Genomic DNA, 17,208 nt, shown 5'->3' on the forward strand with positions numbered 1-17,208 from the left:
CGTGCCTATGGCAGGGGGGTTGGGACTCGATGATCTTTACGGTCCCTTCCAACCTAAACCATTCTATGAAATACAGAAGGGAGGCAGCATTCTACTAATGTCCGCTCATATTCAAGTTCATATATAGTCAACCAAGACAGTAACATGCTGATTTGAAAATTTATAAAGTGAACAATGCCTGTTGCTAGGACATGAGCTGGCCGAAAACTCTTAACCATACTTTTTAAATGAAATATTCTTCTTTTTCCCCAGCTATCAAAATGTACTAGCAAACCTAGAGGTAAAGTGGCACTTGAAGAAGATTCACTACTAAACCCTTTGCCTGAGCTTTCTTCTAGACTGATTTGCTCTTTTGACTGCATTCTTCAGGGCTCCAGTAAGTAGCAGTTTTGCTTCTGAGAGCTATTAAGATTTTGTTGGATAGTTTGTTGTTCTTTTCTGAGCTTATTTTAACATATTCCATCTAAATCTTGCTACATTACTTTTCACTTCTATGCTGTTTGTGAACCATTACTAAATTTTATAGAACGTGTTGTTTACCATGTTCTCAGAGATACGCATACACAGATGTAACAATCCATGTTTCATTATAGCCTTATTTCTTCAAATGATAAACTGCACAAGGTCTAAAGGCATTGTAACTATATGGTAGTTCTGAAGGAAAAAAATAAAGAATTTGCCTTTTATTCAACTAGATAACCCTAAAGAAATAAGAAAAAGTTATCCTTTGCGTCGTACAGGCTAGACAGTTTCCCATATGGCTTCCAAGAGACGTTATCTGTTGTTAAAATAGGATCCAATTTAGTTAACACACTTAAAAATTACTGTGACCCATCTTTGGTTTTTATTTGGAATAGTGCTGATTAATGTATTTTCATATATTATTACTTTTGAGCTGTTTAAAAAATAAAAAAGGAAGTTCTACGATTCAATTAGTATCAGTCAGTATTTGCAACTAATAGAAGGGCAAGTTTGTCCCAGGGCCTACACTCTCCAGCAGACTGGAATCATTCTGTTTTCAACCATGGTGTAAAATTCATCATGGTTATTTTCTGAGCTCCATGTCACAGGCAGTGGAAATGTGGTACACCGTTAGCTAACAATTTTTTTTTTACTTTTAGATAAAACTCATGCAGAACATCCTCAATATATTATTGGGGTGAAGGTGTGAGTAAATACCATATAGCATGTTTCCTTGTTTATGTGTATATAGAGAGCAAACAGAACAGAAATGTGTTTCATGTTCCAATGGTACCCTTCATCAAGAGATTCGAACTGTTGTGTGCAAAGCAAAAAGGCATAGTGACCTGTACCTCTATTCTCTTAATTCTAAAACCAAATTTGGCTCTAATTTTTGTATGCTAATAAATGGAAATTAACATCTCTTTACTAGAATTTCTTTGGTTATGCTGTTTCTTCTGTATTTTATCTTGTAGGGATTTGTGAATCCATCTTTGATTTATACAGTGAGCTCGTTAGGGCAGCTTTAACAAAATGAACAATCTGTTGGCCTTGGATGTAGGGAATGTAATTTGTTAGAACACTTCTGTGTTGTGCATGTATATTCTTAGCAGTCACCAGCCATATGATAACTTATTCCAGCTAGAACTGTGAGGTTTTGAAACTTAACCCACTCTCTCCACAGCTGACAATTTAGGAGAAAGATAGGTAGGTGGTTATAGCCCTTTTTAAGAAAACTAAATTTGTAGTTTGGTTGGAATGCTGTGTATTTATCAAAATAGGATACTTTCTTTGGTTTTACACCTGACTTAAAATACACAGGGTTTTTTTTACAGAATATCTAGGTTGGAAGGGACCTTTAAGGTCATCGAGTCTATAATGCAAAACTGTAATATTTCTTTTCATTAAAAACCCATCTGTCTTTAGAGTTTTTGGAAAAGGAGAAAATTCCACCAAGTGGAAGTCTAAAATAATAGAAAAGGGAACATGATCCATTCTGACAATCTGAGGTGGGATTAACTTTAAACCATTTAACTGTTTGTCCAACCCATCTTTAAAACTTCTAGCATTGGACACTCCACAATTACATATAACAAACATTTCATTCCAAAGCACTGCTCTCCTTAGGAAGTTTTCTTCCTCTTATACTCCTGCAGTTGAAACCCAGTAGTAGTTGTCCATTTTGCTACGTATGTAAAACCAGTTGCTTTCTGGGAGTTCTTCATGGAGCTGAAGCCTGTTCACAGTCTTCCTTTCTGCAGGTTAAACAATCATAGTTCTTTTCAAGTGTTTTTGTACCGTGAGGTGTTTTCCTGAGCATTCTGCCAAGGTGTGGTACCCAAAACTAGCCACTCTGAGCTATCAGGTTTATCAATAGTAAGTACACAGCTGAGTATATTGTTCACCTTTCTTGCAGGAGTGTGGTCTTGCCAATTCATGTTCGGCATGTGATGCTCTATATGACAAAGTGACAAATGTAGAATACCACAGTAATTTGGGTCATTTGTTTAATACAAATACATTTTTTTCACAACAATAAGCAGATATATTACTTTTGTTTCCCTTACCTTCTGTCTTTCAGTACACATTCACCCACAAAAACATACAATTTTTCTTTTGCAAAAGAGAGGGAGTTAAACAAGTTACACAAACTTGTAGTTCCAAATATTATACACAGTCAAATATTTTCATCATAGAGTAAGTTTCATTGCATTATTTAAAATCATAAATGGTTTGTTCTGGTGATGGGGAATCACTATTTTTTCTACACAACAAAAATAAACACTGCCTTCAGATAGAGCAGTGTGTGAATGGCACAGTTGGACTAGTTGAGAATCTTTGTAATACTAATAATAGTCAGAAATGGTATGTTTATGCCAGCTTGAAATAAACTTTGTAATGCTTGTAACTTAAAACAGGAGAAGAAACGTGCATGTTCATACGTTAGGAGTATCTCGTTTAAAATTCCATATCTGGTCGGACACCAGATTACTTCTACCTATCTTCATTAGAACTTTGCTTAAACAAGAATGCAGATTAAGCTCCTCTTGGTAACGGCAGCTCAGAGCAGGGTTCTGCCCTTGTGGGTTTAGCCAGGCTAAATTCCACCGTCAGCAAAATTTCCTGACATGCACTGTGGCTACACAGGCAGTTTGATACGGATCTTTATTTGATATATCATTTTCATTAAAAAGTTTTAGAATGTATCTTAAAACTTTCAGTATACTGTTTTTGCAGGATAGAATCCTGTGCTTATCAAATTAATACAGAAAATTGTGCTTTGTGTGGGAACAAAAAAACATTGGTTGATAAGCAGCTGTCTAGTGTCTGTATTCGTGCACCTTCCTTATTCATGCAGACCTGTATCCAAGGCATGCTGGTGTGAATAGCTCCTTGCCCTCTGAGGAGGTTTGCACCCTGTTTCAGGAACAAATTCCAATCCTGCATGAAATCCCTGAAACCTTTAGAATATCCAGTGCACCTTAGAAGAGAAAGGGATGCACAGACTAATACTGTAATGCTTTAAAAGGTTAAAGACTGCTTCAAGCCTGCTGTAATCTCTCTTGCTGCTGACTTGTCTCAGTGTCTGTCTCAGCAGACAATGGCCCATTTTGCTCCTTTTCCTGCTGTCCAAATTAATATTTCAAAGGGAGAGGAGGAATTTCAACTGAAGTCTTTCTCCATTCTTATATTTAACTAGCTGTAAGCTCAGTTGCACATATAATTGATATGAGTGCCAAAGTAGTGTTTTCAAGTCGTTAGGATAAATTTTGCAAGTTGTCTGTTCTGTTGCCAGCTCTTCAGTATATTTTAAAAATGTCCAGTAATCTTGGTGGATGCTACAAATCTGCTTTCAGAAGCCTCGGGTATTTTTTTCCTTGAGTTGAATTTTATACTTATTCAAGAAAGAAACAATGTGAATTAGTCTCCAGTTAACTGTCAAAATAGGGGATAAAATACTTTCAGTGGGGTCATGATACTACAGCAGGTCAACGAACAAACTGGGTAAAGAAGTGGAGTTACTGTCGCTTGGTAAGAAACTTCCCGATTACTTCAGAAGGCTCTTAATTATCTTCCATAATAATGATTCTTGTTTGTCAACTTCGCTATGATTCATCAGGTTTTATTGTAAACATAATTCTAAACATTTAGATGCAGCTAGTAATTTTAAGTGTCTAACTTCAGATATCATGAGATTTACTTCTTAGCAAGTAGATTTACACTTTTTGAAAACTGACTTTGCAGACTATCTTAACTGCTGTTACGAGGTGTTCTTTAGTACTGTCATCGTTTTCTGAAGACCTTCTGAAGTCTTTTCCACAATTATAAACAAAGAAATTATTTGGTTACTCTTGTATGTCTTTTCAAATGAGAAGCTGCTACAATTCTAATTTGCAATTGTATAACTGCAGATTTATTTTATATGAAAAGTGCATGTCATTATGTGAAAAAACTTAAACATTAATCCGACTCACCTGGAGTAACTTGGAGCAGATATTAATATGTATTTAGGGCCCGTTCAAGCACCAATATTTTGTGTCCTGTCTAGCCAGATGACAGTCACTTAGTCACAGCCAAATTACATGAGCAATTCCAATACCAAAGAACATAGTGGTCTGATAAAAGACACATTTCTTGCTCATACTGCTACTTCCAGTATGCCCTGAGCCTTAAGCCAGTAGAGACATTCACAAAGGAATGCCTAATACATAAACTCCAGTACATTTTAGGCCCAGCACCCTGGATATTTGCAAGAGTGGGATGATTCTGTTATTTAATGACAGATATTTGAGTGTGTAAAGAGGAAATTTACCATTAGAAACTGCATGGCTTCTGTAGAACTCTAGTTCACTTGTAATTGTGGCAGATGTCCCCCTTTGAATGAACCTGTGCTCTCCTGTCCTCTTTACTCTGGTTCTTTATTCACTTGTTTGCTTTTCCTCCTTTACCTAAATACGAGATCAAAAATGAACTTTTAACTTTTTTTAAAATATACATTACATTCAGGCCCCAGACTTGTCCATGCCAGTACATAACTACTCCAAGTCAATACTTCTTGTTGTGTCCTCATGGTAAACGTCACAGGTATGAGAATTGACTTGCAAAATTTGTTCTTTATATATAATTCACCCTGTTGGACACAGTATTATATCTACATTCATTTATCTATTGCACCCTTTAATGCTATTCACACTTCATTTTTATATGAGAATGCTCAAAACATGAAGTTAACAGCTGAACTGTTGAATCTCTAACACCTCAAGTTTACCTGTACAAAGGGAAACTGTTGATTTATTTTTCCAATCAGGAAGATAAAAACTAACTTTTCAGAACAAGGAGATAAAAACTAATGTTCTCTTAAGATACATAGGTATATTCTCTTATGTCTACCTTTCTGTATCATGAATCTTAAAAATAAAACCAAAAATGGCTTCCATCTTGCCTATGTGACATCCTTTTTCAGACCTTTGATAATACGCAATTTACTTCTGTGTGATTCTGCAGTAAACTGCATTTTTTCATTTATAGTTTGGCCTCAAAACTTTGTGTACCCGATTTGTGACCATTTCACTTTTGCGAAGTAAAATAAACAGCTGAGCCACTCTTCTAAATACATTTTCACACATTCTCTCCTTCCTGTACTTATTTTGTGGACAGCTATACTTAAAAAAAAATATCTGTAGCTTTATGGAGACATGAGTTTATACTGGTTAGAATTGCTTACTTTTCAAAAATTCAGGCATATTTAAAAACAATGCTACCCTTCAAATGTTTCAAATATCCTTAGTTGTCACAGCTGCCCAAACATTCAGACTCCACTGCAGTCACATGAATGTGTGTTACCGTATGAGGCTTAGAGAGTGAGTGCTGTGATGCAGCTCTTCATACTTCAGTTAATGCATATAACTTGACTGGTACCCTTTTGAAGTGTATCTTTAAGAAGATAAATAGCAAATACAACTTTTAGTAGTAAACAGATGAAAGGTTTTTTTGTTCTGTAAACAGAATGATTATATCAGGTCTGTTTCTACTTTCCCAGCCATACCATTTCAAGAAAAAAGAAAAAAAAAAGTACTCCTGTCACATTGGTTTGGCATTGTCTGTTAAACCTGTTCTCTGTTGCACTTTCTACACTTCCACTTTCACTACACTTGCTGACTAGTTGAGAAACTACTTCACGAACGGTCACATTCCATACAGTAACAAGTTGCTTTGCCGGATCCATTTTCCTTGTAGGGTTTTGTTTTTTGTGTGGTTTTTTTGTTGTTTTTTTTTTTTTAACTGAAAAAAAAGCACAGTCATTTCTACTCTCTTTTAACATTTGTAGTGTAGAAAACACTACGCCTTATTCTGCAAGGAAGAAACAACGCTGTCACTGTCAAACTGGCATGACCTCAGATGTCGTTTCTTCAGCTGCCGGCTGAGAGTTTGTACCTGTCTGTGCTACTGGCACCACCACTGCATCCTTGATGTCCGAGGTCTGAGTGCACGAAGAGTTCTTCTCCTCCAGTTTTTTGGCGGTGTCCGGGCAGTTCTGAACAAAGATCACTCTGTTGTAGGCTTTCAACCTGCGCCACAGCTGAACATAAACCTTACACTGCACGTACATGAAGACCAGGCCCCCGGTGAATCCAATGGCCACCACAACGAGTTTTGTCCAAAATGGCCATTCAAGGACACCTTTGAAATAAAATGTTTATATTTATTACCATTGTTATACACTGAATATCGAGTACTGAGTTTCAATAAAATATTTTGAAAATAAGCCACTTGCTTTTAGAATTCCTAAGTAGTCTGTTGGGGCAGTTGTGGCTCAAGTAGAAAAGAGCAGTCGTTTCCTATCCTGTAGTCCAGCCAAGAAACTACATCTGCCTCCCACTTTTAACTGACTTTACCACAATTTGGTCAAATAAGAAATGTAAGGCCACTCCCACAAAGGAAACACGATGTTTGATACAGTCGAAACCAAAACATTTTACTGTTCTTCAATAATATTCCAATGTTCAATAGCTTGCTTAAGCAAAAATACAAAAACACTGAGATAACCTGATACCTAGAAATATTATGCACATCTTCAACAACTGCTTTTTTAAATTGTGCTAGAAGCATGACACTTTAGGGTACCTGGAACACCAACATCTACAATATTATTACTGGGTCCTAGCTTCATTTTGAAGCCAGGGTACAGTAAAAAAGCTAGTGGAAAGGGCTGTTATTTTCTGCCCTCGTTGGCCTCTTTTTCTTGCTGTCTGTGCAACCCCCCTGAACCCACCTATATTAAAAAGCAGAACTCACGTTCCTATGTACTAAAAAAAGTAACTTTACAGTTTTTGGTGTATCTGTTCTTTCTTTTCTCATTACATTTTTCAATCACATTGATGTTTACAGAAAAATCTATGGCTGCTAACACAAAAAAGCTAGAGATGAGAGCACTTGACCTTGATTTTGATACGAGTAATGTTAAAATGATTTGCTTTAGCCTAAATGTCATCTCAAGATTTTAACAGACTAAATTAATGTTGTATCAGCTGCCTTCTCGTGAATTCACACCACTGCATCTGCTTTTTTCACTGTTCAGTAGCCTAACAAAGAAACGGCTCCCAGCCTTCCCATCGCACATTGCCTCATCACATGTCAAGATTAAATGCTGTACACACGAATCAGGCCTCTGTGTGAGTGCTGTCAGTCTGAACAAGCTGAATAGTTTTGTTGGTCCTATATGAAAGGTCTTTGAATAATGGTTCGCTTATTGAGTATAGTATTCAAGGATACCGCAACAACTCGGTGATATTTGTGAGTTTTACCCAACTTTTACACGGGGAAGAAATTTTTGCCAGGGGCAGGAAAGTAATGTGCGTCTCTTTGGGACTCAGCAGAAGAGCTTCAGTGAGGTGCCAGTCTCGACTCCTAAACCTGGTAACCTGGACTCCTCAAAAGCAAGTCTTGTCTTTTACCCAGCTCGGCGAGTCTCGTGAAGCCAAGTATCCCCTTTACTGTTAAACACATAGGAACTGGGCTTTTAATTAATAAACAAATAGAGGCCAAAAGAATATTAATTATTGCAAAAGCACACAAAATGTTTGAAGTAGCTGTAGTTTTTTTCCGTCGTGGTAACTGTTTAGTAGTACTTAGAAATGGTAACAATTGATGGTGCTAACCAATTACGTTTTTTTTTAATTTGCAGCAAAATGAAAGCATACAAAGACCATGTAAATCACTTTGTTTCTCCCTAACCCCTATTACTGTGGTTAGTTGAACTTGCCAGGGACAAATCCTTTCGTATTTGCTACATTTGTTCAAAAAATTTTTGTCATGCCTTTCTTCAATCCCCTGTTCCTTGAACAAAAGGTGGTAACGAATACTTTGCTAAGGTGTCATAGCCAGTGATGTGTTTTTTCTCTTTAATAACCATTTTTAAAAATCACTGTCTCTTTCTTGATGTTAATTTTGAAAACAGTACGGTTTGCATCTGACTAAGCCCCTTCGGTGGGCAATGACACTTAGAACCAGCAAGTTACAGCTGGGGCACTCAGCTCAAAAGAAAGAGGCTGAATAAACAGCTCAGCTTCCCTTCAGAGTTTCTTCCACCTCTCAGCAGTAAAGACGTGCTGCTGCTTCTTCCGTGGTAATACAGGAAGCATCATTTTTTTGCTTAACTGGTGTGGCACAGTAAATTTTGTGCCTTTCAGTACATTCCGGGATTGCCATGTTTTCACAGATTCAAGCTTTATTAGGAGAGATAAAGCTCAGCTAAGCGTCCATCTGTTTCTTCAAGCAGAGCAAATTTATGTGAAACTTGATTCCCCGTAACTTTTGGAATATTTTAAATATATTTTAAATTGTCCTTTCTATGGACCAGTAACAGGTTTACCAATTCAGAGGTTTACACTTTTATTTATTTGCATCTTATGCTTTTGTAAGGAGAAAAAAAAATCCCTTTAAATATTTTGAGACATACATTTTAAAAGGGGATTTTTAAACTTACACAATATTAACAAACAGCGCTTGTGTTATTCAGGGCTTTCATTGTTTTTCCTCCAGCGTTCACTGTCTTTTTCCCAGCATTTCCCATTTAAACAGAGATAATGGAGAGAAAAGCAAACTACATATATGTCTCTTGCCACGCACCCCCAAATACACGTTTGATTTTGTAAAAGTACACCCCCCCAACAAGCAAATTTTGGGGCAAAAGAGTTCTCTTCACAACCACTTATTTTTGCATGTTGTAAGTAGCTCCAAGGCATCTCTTTGTCCTTTTTTTCAGTGTGGAGAATCGCCCATTACATTTGGCAAACACAATTCTATACAAATTGTAAATACCCTTTGAGCCTACCAGGATTAATTTATGCGATTCTTAACGCATTTTATGTAACAACAAAATTTCACGTTAGCTGTTTTTTGTGTAAATTCAGCTAATCCACAGAAATACCTTCCCCCTTTTTAATGAGTAGGGTGATGTGGTTGTACTCATAAATAGAAGTTCAAAGCCATTCCCAGTCCTATCCTCAGGGCCAATTTTTTTGAGATGAAAAACAGGGTTACCCATTCAGACAGAGAGCAGAACAAGACTTTGTAGTGTACATTTGTCTGTGATTTACTGAGGCTTGTTACATGAATTTTCCTCTCATAGGCAAGAAAGGCAAGCATCAGGAGTTTCATCAAATATTTATCTAACTACCAAGGCACAAAGCTCCGCCTGTTTTGTTTTCCATGTTAACTTCAGAGTATAGCAGAAAGCTAGGGACCTTTGTCCCTCTACTGTGCTTAAAGTCAATTCAGATCAAAACTCAAAAGCTTTTTATCCTCTTCATCATCATGATCATATTTAAGACTAAATTTAAAACTGAGTAGACTTAGATTTGAAATGAAAAACAGTAGTTCAGTTTGGAATATAGTTTCCACATATGGTAGGTATAGTCCAAAAAGAAACCTACTTAGGTTAAACATGCATTTAGTTACACATGTCCAGTTCAGTTTTCAGTATCTCCACAGATGGAGACTCCACGACTTCTCTGGTCCAGTGTTTGACCGCCCTCACAACAAACACAACTGGAATAAGGACACTGACAGTGAAATTCCATTCAAAAGGATGCAGGAATGGCTTTCCGTGCTACATAAGTCCCGCATGAAGGACTAACACAACTGGAACACAGTCTTTTGGAAGCCGGTATTAGGAAGCTTGTTGATGAAAGGGCTCTATTGTGTTTTACAGGATATCAAGGTTCAAGTGGGTAATATAAATGAATTGCTATTTTATGACCTGAACTTGCACTGAGCTGTTTGAATTTGACTCATCTTTTTTGTCTGAGCTTTAGAAATACCTAGATAATGGGAGATTAACCTAAGAGGAACCAGCAGGCTAGTTAAGCTGTTGTAATGATTACACTAAGTAGAGGTCTCCCTGCAGGGGCATAACATAAGCTTTTAACGCTGATGCGTTCATTACTTCTGCATTAAAGCATTTGATGTAGCCATGTATCTGTGAGCTGTTACTTAAGAACAGAATGTGACTGGTCACAGAGCTGCATCTCACATCCATCCATTGCATTATCAACAAGATTGAAGAAGGTAAAAGATACTTACCGTTGTCATTGCCTTGTTTAATTTCCTCAGCGGTTCTGTCAATTAAAACATACAGTGACCAAACAACACAGGTAATTGCAATTACGTGGAATGTGACCGAACAAACTATTTTCCTCCTCTCGCTTGTTGTCATCTGTAATTTTTCCCACTGTAATTTAAAAAGAAAAAGTAATTTAAAAAAATGGAGTTGTAAAATTTTACAATAAACTGATTAGGCCATTCTGGCTCTTTCTACCAAAAAAAGCAACCAGTAACAAAATGGAACAAATCCTTTTATTTTGATAATGCCCATTACAGTAGTATGTGCATTATCACTGTAAAATTCATAATGATCTCATTTTCATAGGTTCAGAGGAATGAAGAGTTGTGTTCTGTTTCTGTCTGCTTGAGAATGACATCTAAAGTCAGTTCATTGCAGTACAGCCATAACATGTTAATAGACAGGTAAAACCTGAATATTTATTTTAACTTTCCCTGACGCACACTTCTGCTGGTGGGAGAAATAAAACCCCAAACATTAGCTGGTAATACACTATTCTCAGCTATTCTCAGCTGCTTAAAATTAGAGGAACGCAGTTGCGGAACAGCCTTCCCATAGAATAGAAGCATAAGAAATGCAACTGCATTGAGGATTAAATTCGATAAACTTGAAAAGATGATTATGTGGAAATGATGGTACACGATAGCAGTGAAACAGCCTCAGTAACAGAAGCAAGACCTTCCAGGCACATGTTTTTGAATTACAGCACTAAATCCATCATATGTTTGTGAATTATGGCATTAAATCCTAGCTTAAGTTAAGGCTATTTTAAGATGAAATAGGCTATTCTCTGCATTTGAACAATGCAACTCTTGAGGCGATTTTTCTAATCTTGCTTGTAAAGATATTTTTTTCAGCTCTTCTTTAAAATAAAACCTTCCCTACTAAAATGCTTGCCTTTGAAAACAGATGAAAGAATATGACATTTAAAAGCAAAATGCCTCAATTCCGTTGAACAATCTCGGAGTCGGTCGCTAGCATCTGACGGATGAAATGAGTACAAACCACAGTACAACAGTGCCACCTCTCCGCACGCGTGCCAATGGCAGACGACTGAAGCATCCAAACCGCAGCACTGACCACCGGGACGGCAGAGCTTACACTGACCTTTGGTACAGCCGGGCTGTGGCTCCTGATAGCCTCCAGGTGCTAAGGCTGGATCAAAAACCCTGGCCACTTCAGAGCACTGAGGTGGTGTAAATTTACTTTGAAGGTATGAGTTTGGCTTTGTTTTCCTTGTTTGTGGGTTTTTTTTGTCGCCTTTTTTTGTTTGCCCTTTCTCTTTTTTTTTTTTTTTTTTTTTTTTAATTTTGGTTTGGTTTGGGGAAATAACCACTTTCCCTGAATTGCTTATGGCTAGTGTTGGCCATCTAAGGTAGATGCTTAGACTTTAACCTGGACCAGTGTGGCCATTCTTCTAGTCTGAACGCTATTTGCTGTCTGGTCACATTCCATGGAGCACAACTGCAGTAAAAGCTGAGGAATATCAGTGCAATGTCCCCAGGAGGGCTAACTCTCAGAAATACTTCTTCCAGTCATTAGTTTTAGAGCAGTACATACAGGGCCAAACAAATTTTGTTCTTTTATGGCAGTTAAAGCATGCACGTTTCAGAGATGTTGCTTCGAAACACAATCTCAGGAGCATTTTCTAGCCCTTGCCAGAACTTTACAAACACAAGGCTTAAATAACTGTTTAGAAGAACTGAAATATTTCCTGGGCAATATAAAAAGAGGCAGAGCTAGCAGTTTATTTACCAGCTGATGATAACATCATTTCAGTTTCTGAGACATGTACTTGGGAGTGAAAAGTAAGCTTGCTGGATTTTGTATAGCAGTCTGAAAAATGGGAATCATTTAAAAAAGTAATAGAACAAAACCCTAGAATCTTACGTTCATTGTAGTTCACGTAGGTAGTATTCAGCAGTCAGACCAGACAGACTGTGGCATTATCATCACAGTCGCATCGTATCATTACAGTCACTAGGTTACACAGCATTTGACCTGGAAACTTTCATTCTTTTTGCAATGAAAATTCCATTCAAGCCTTGCAATAGGCTTCCTTTCCAAAGAAAAAGTTTTCTTTGTCCAGATGGAAGAAAGGATTTATACCTTAACCCTTCACTTGGCTTTGGATGCTTTGTGGGAGATCAATGCTGAACATAAAGAAGAATGAATTGTGTTCTCAAACAGAATTTTTTTTGTCATCTCAACGTGGACGCTACGCTGAGCGGAGTCTACCGGAGAGAAAATTCTGTGCAAAATTTCATTGTTGTGTATACCTGTAGTCTCATTATAGCCATTTTACTTTCTGTCACATACACAAAAGCTTTAGACTGTTGATCTGAATGTCCAATCAAATAAAGCTTTTTCATATGGAATTTTAAAGTCAAAGAAGAATAATGCCGGTCCCATTGCTCTAAATGTAAACATTTTGTAGGTGGAAATAAAGAAGACAAAAACAAAGAACCAACAGGCAGGATAGGAACAACCTCACAAACTTTTGCTGAGATTTATAAATGTGTATCATGAGAGGGAGCAGGCCTTTTTTGCTAACATCCTGTGATCAAATCCAGGCAGAAAGCAAGCCAAAGCCTACTGGACTCTCCTCCTCTCCCGCCCTTTTTCTTCTCCCGCACGACAGCGTGCCTGCATGTCTATTCTATCCACATGCGCATTACCACACCCGAAATAAGCTGGCTGGCAGGGGACCAGGAGAAGCCACCAGGGCATGGGCGGTTATGGAACTGGAAGACTGTGCAGAGCACCTTGTAGTTCCAGTTGGGATACAAGACAGGAACACGGGCCGAGGAGAGACTCCTGCTCACATGGACAGGCACAGGGGGATCAGAGCACTTGGGTGCATTTCACAGCTCTTAGAGTCTCCCAAAGTTGTGCTTCTGTTTCGCCCTGCCCTAACTGCAGTCCCAGTTCTCCTCTACTCCAGTCACGATGGGCTGAGCTCAGAAGGGGAAATTCAATTAAACTTTGCGCTCTGCTCCTGGTGATCCCTGTGGCAGCTGAATTAATTTTCTTGTGCTACTCATGTATTTTAGCTTGGCTGAACGGAGAGTACTATGTGACTCCTGTCACTCTCTACTAGACAAGTAATGTTAGTAAATAAGCCAGCAGTTTAAGTTGCCCCAGAGCAGAAAAGTGAAATTCACTATTTTAGGCATTTTGCAATAGGCTTAACTTAAAATTTAACTGTTAATGTTAGTACAGACTTGCTTGGATAAAATCACAGTTATGCCAAGTAAAAATTACTTGGAAGTCCATAGCAAAGGCTATGAGGCAACAATATATTGAGCAGTGACAGCATCAGCCCCTTCTACTTGTGCTTTGTAGTCCAGATAGAGCCTAAAGTTGGGGGGTTACGTTTGGCAGCTGCTACCATGTCACATAGCACCTTAATGCCTCTTAACCACTGATAGAGTCACCCCTGCTGTATTTTGAAGCTTCTGCAATTCTCATGGCTCTCTACATTCAATACATGATGGCCAGATAAAAATAAATTGCATCACATTTTATTATCAGTGATCTGGAAAAATGCATGACCATCAGGCTGATGACACCGTGACGTGCCATGGATAGAATATCATATGCCACTAAGAACAGAAAAATAACACAAAAGTAGATGTCATTTTCCTTGGAAACTTATCTGTTAGTACACCTAAGGTGCACTAGGTGTAGGAAGAAGGTGGAAGGAGAGAAAGACATGGAAGACTGTAACAGCCAGAGGAGACATTCATAATGACTTGCAAATTATAGAGTCACTAAATTGATAGACAAACACTGTAGTTTTTGCCTGGCTTCCTCTCAAGCAGCCCTCCAGTGGCATACATCTGATTGTCACCACCCACAGATTCCTTAATCCTGGCAGCTACACAAATGCAGACTGGAAATCACCACAGGTGCACGTGGTTTGTCCTGCAGACGCGAGCGACCCCGTGAACAGCATCATGCTCCACAGAACACTAAAGACTAAATGTTGTGCTAAAAGACTGCACAACATCTAAAAGCCACAAGACCTTTTTGCACAAGTCACCAAACAAATCCACAATGCAACAACACGTATCCCGAGAAGAAAGCTTGAAATATCCCCAGCCCCCTTTTTATTTTCCGAAGCAGCTCTCTGAACGTTATATTTGTACTGTGTTACATTTGTACTGTGCTCTGCGAACCACTGGAGGGTGGTAGGAGACTGTCTACCTGCTTCAGAGGTTCCTACCAAAAAGCTGGAACGAACTGTCAAAGGGAAGCAGCCGGATTGCAAATGTGATCAGAAACACTCCTCCCACGCCAACTAGTACTTACACCTACTTCTACAACACCACGCGCCCCTCAGCCTGAATTCCTGTCCTTTGCTGCTGGAGAAGCCGGTAATAAGCTTGAAAGCGGCAGCTGGAAAACTGTTCCCTGTTGGAGGTTTCTACCTCGTGTTTTGGTTTTGGTTCTTAGAGGCTATCTCGCTCTGAAAATTAAAGGGAACGGTTACTGATTTCATAACCCACTCTTGCAACTACAAAATGTAGTCATGAGTCTTCTGGGGAAAGAAAAGAAACCAAATTAAGAGCTTGCTCACAGGGAACATCTAAATGATATGTAGCTAACCACTTCCTTTTCCCGTATCATAGTCTGAGAAAATCCCTGATATTTATTTTAAACGTCCAAAATTGTCTTCCTGCATGTCCCTTCCAATAAAAGCTTATCAATATGCAATATGCAAAAGCTTATCAATAACAATCAATATGCAACAAATAAATATGGGTATTTTTTAATATCCTCTGAAAACGGATTGTTAGCAGGTCTGGGGATGCTGCTTCATATCCTAGAGATCCCAATACAGCCTCTCTTCTTACAGACAGAAGTAACTCTGCAATTTTAATTCCCTCCCATACATTAAGCTTTCTGCAAAGTGGTTTCGTGAGGGCCAAATGCAGAACCAAGCGCGTCACATTGCTCGCACAAAAGCTGTTACCACACCACAGAATTGCACTCTGCAAACTTTGCTGCTTTTCCCCACCTTCAGATTGCAGCTTTACTGTCTCCATACCTACTGCAGGTTTGTGGATTCAAACCTTTGCAACCGGAGGTCTCTCCTGCAGGGGCTCATCGCTGAGGATGCCAAATCAAAGGTGATTGCTGTGCAATGAATGCTTGGGCTTTTAACTCCTGGGTATTTTCAGGAGCCCTGATTTTAAAAATTGCACATAAGGAGGCCTAGCAGGGCAATCTGGTATGGGCATGACGTTGAATGTGTCTCCTGTTCTGACATTTAGCAAAGAAATGACAACAAATGTAATGTAAGCAGCACCCACAGCTGGAAGGAACTCACCTAGAGCTTAAGTCATGGTGCAACATTTTCTGAATTCCTTCTACAACCTAAAGAAAGATTTTCAGGCAACCTCTATCTTGAAATAATCATGGCTACAAAATGAAGGCTGAAGTAATTTACTAGAAGCGGTTGTAGAAAATGCACTCTGCACACAGTCTGGGGATACGCAGAAGAACATCTTCCTTATCTCAAAGCAGGCCTGAAGGCCCTAGCCAGCACTTTTGAAAAAAGCTCTTAAGAATCAGAGCAGTGTACAATGAAGTGAGCCGAACAGGGAAGATATGTCAGAAGTCTGAACATGTAGCTCAGAGTTATTTATTTTCTGTGGTTTAAGATGGGTTTTTTTGGTCACTTGTTGCAGTACTAATGGGCCCAGGCTCCCCAGTAAACTGGTCATTATTATCAACCTACCAGCTGGAGGAGAGCAGCTGCAACAGTAGTTTGCAGGAATGGAATTTGTGCAGTGGGTGGAGGAAGAAGAAATAATAGTAATAAAGGACAACAGGGCTCCACACGTGTTGGGAGAACAAAATAGCCTCGTGCAGATTTGAAGTGTTGATCAGAGATGAGACTTCCATCCTTGTAGTATGAATAAAAGCATTTTGGGCCACTCTGCGCCATCTAAACAACAGGTGGTCACAGCCCGTGCCTGAGGGACTGCGCCTTGGAGAAGGACAGGGCATGCCTCACTGCATCCTGCTCCAACAGGAGAAGTGCCCCTCATACAGCCAAACAGAACGTGCCAGGTCTGATGGCTGAAAAGAGAAGAGTTTGGGCCATGAAAATTCCTCCTCCGCATTCTTTTCCCCAAACGCATCCAGTGCACTTTCAGAAAAGAAGAACTAAGCAGCTTCACTGAAAATGTATTTGTCATTGCCTTTTACCAAAAGATACATCCCAGAGAGGAAACTCTCGTAAGGATCAAGAATAGAAGGCCAGAATTAGACCCCTGCTATACTAGCCACTGAACACAAAAATCAATTAAATTTTAAAAATCCCATGTCGTGTGGTGCATCGTACGGCCATATCTATGCACAACCTTACCTCAATCTACTTAGCTCATTAGATGAGCTGGTACAAATCCTCCTCTGGCAAACCTTTCTGAAGTTTACATAAAATCTATTTCTGTCCCTAGGTGACACTAAACAAACCTGGTTGGAATTCAAATTAATGCCTGTGGTGTATTTAAATCACCTATTAAAAGTTTAAAACTGAACCAGAAATGGGTGCATTTCTGAAGACACACACACTTTGAGTCACTTTTATTTGTGATATGCATGGCTGGAGT

The 17,208-nt window shown here is 38.8% G+C and overlaps 1 protein-coding gene across 1 annotated transcript in view; it reads right to left on the reverse strand.

The window, feature by feature from the left end:
* Positions 1 to 6,340: 6,340 nt before the first annotated feature.
* The window catches only part of MARCH1 (membrane-associated ring finger (C3HC4) 1, E3 ubiquitin protein ligase), a 94,758-nt gene continuing 83,890 nt past the window's right edge, over positions 6,341 to 17,208 (reverse strand). The window contains exons 5-6 of the mRNA XM_009893727.1: positions 10,546 to 10,693; positions 6,341 to 6,642 (exon numbers count right to left, since the gene is read on the reverse strand). Coding sequence (XP_009892029.1) covers positions 6,341 to 6,642; positions 10,546 to 10,693 — 450 coding nt within the window. The remainder of the gene's footprint in view (positions 6,643 to 10,545; positions 10,694 to 17,208) is intronic.

Source organism: Charadrius vociferus, unplaced genomic scaffold (genome assembly GCF_000708025.1).
Source record: "Charadrius vociferus isolate BGI_N301 unplaced genomic scaffold, ASM70802v2 scaffold59, whole genome shotgun sequence".
Classification (NCBI taxonomy): domain Eukaryota; kingdom Metazoa; phylum Chordata; class Aves; order Charadriiformes; family Charadriidae; genus Charadrius; species Charadrius vociferus.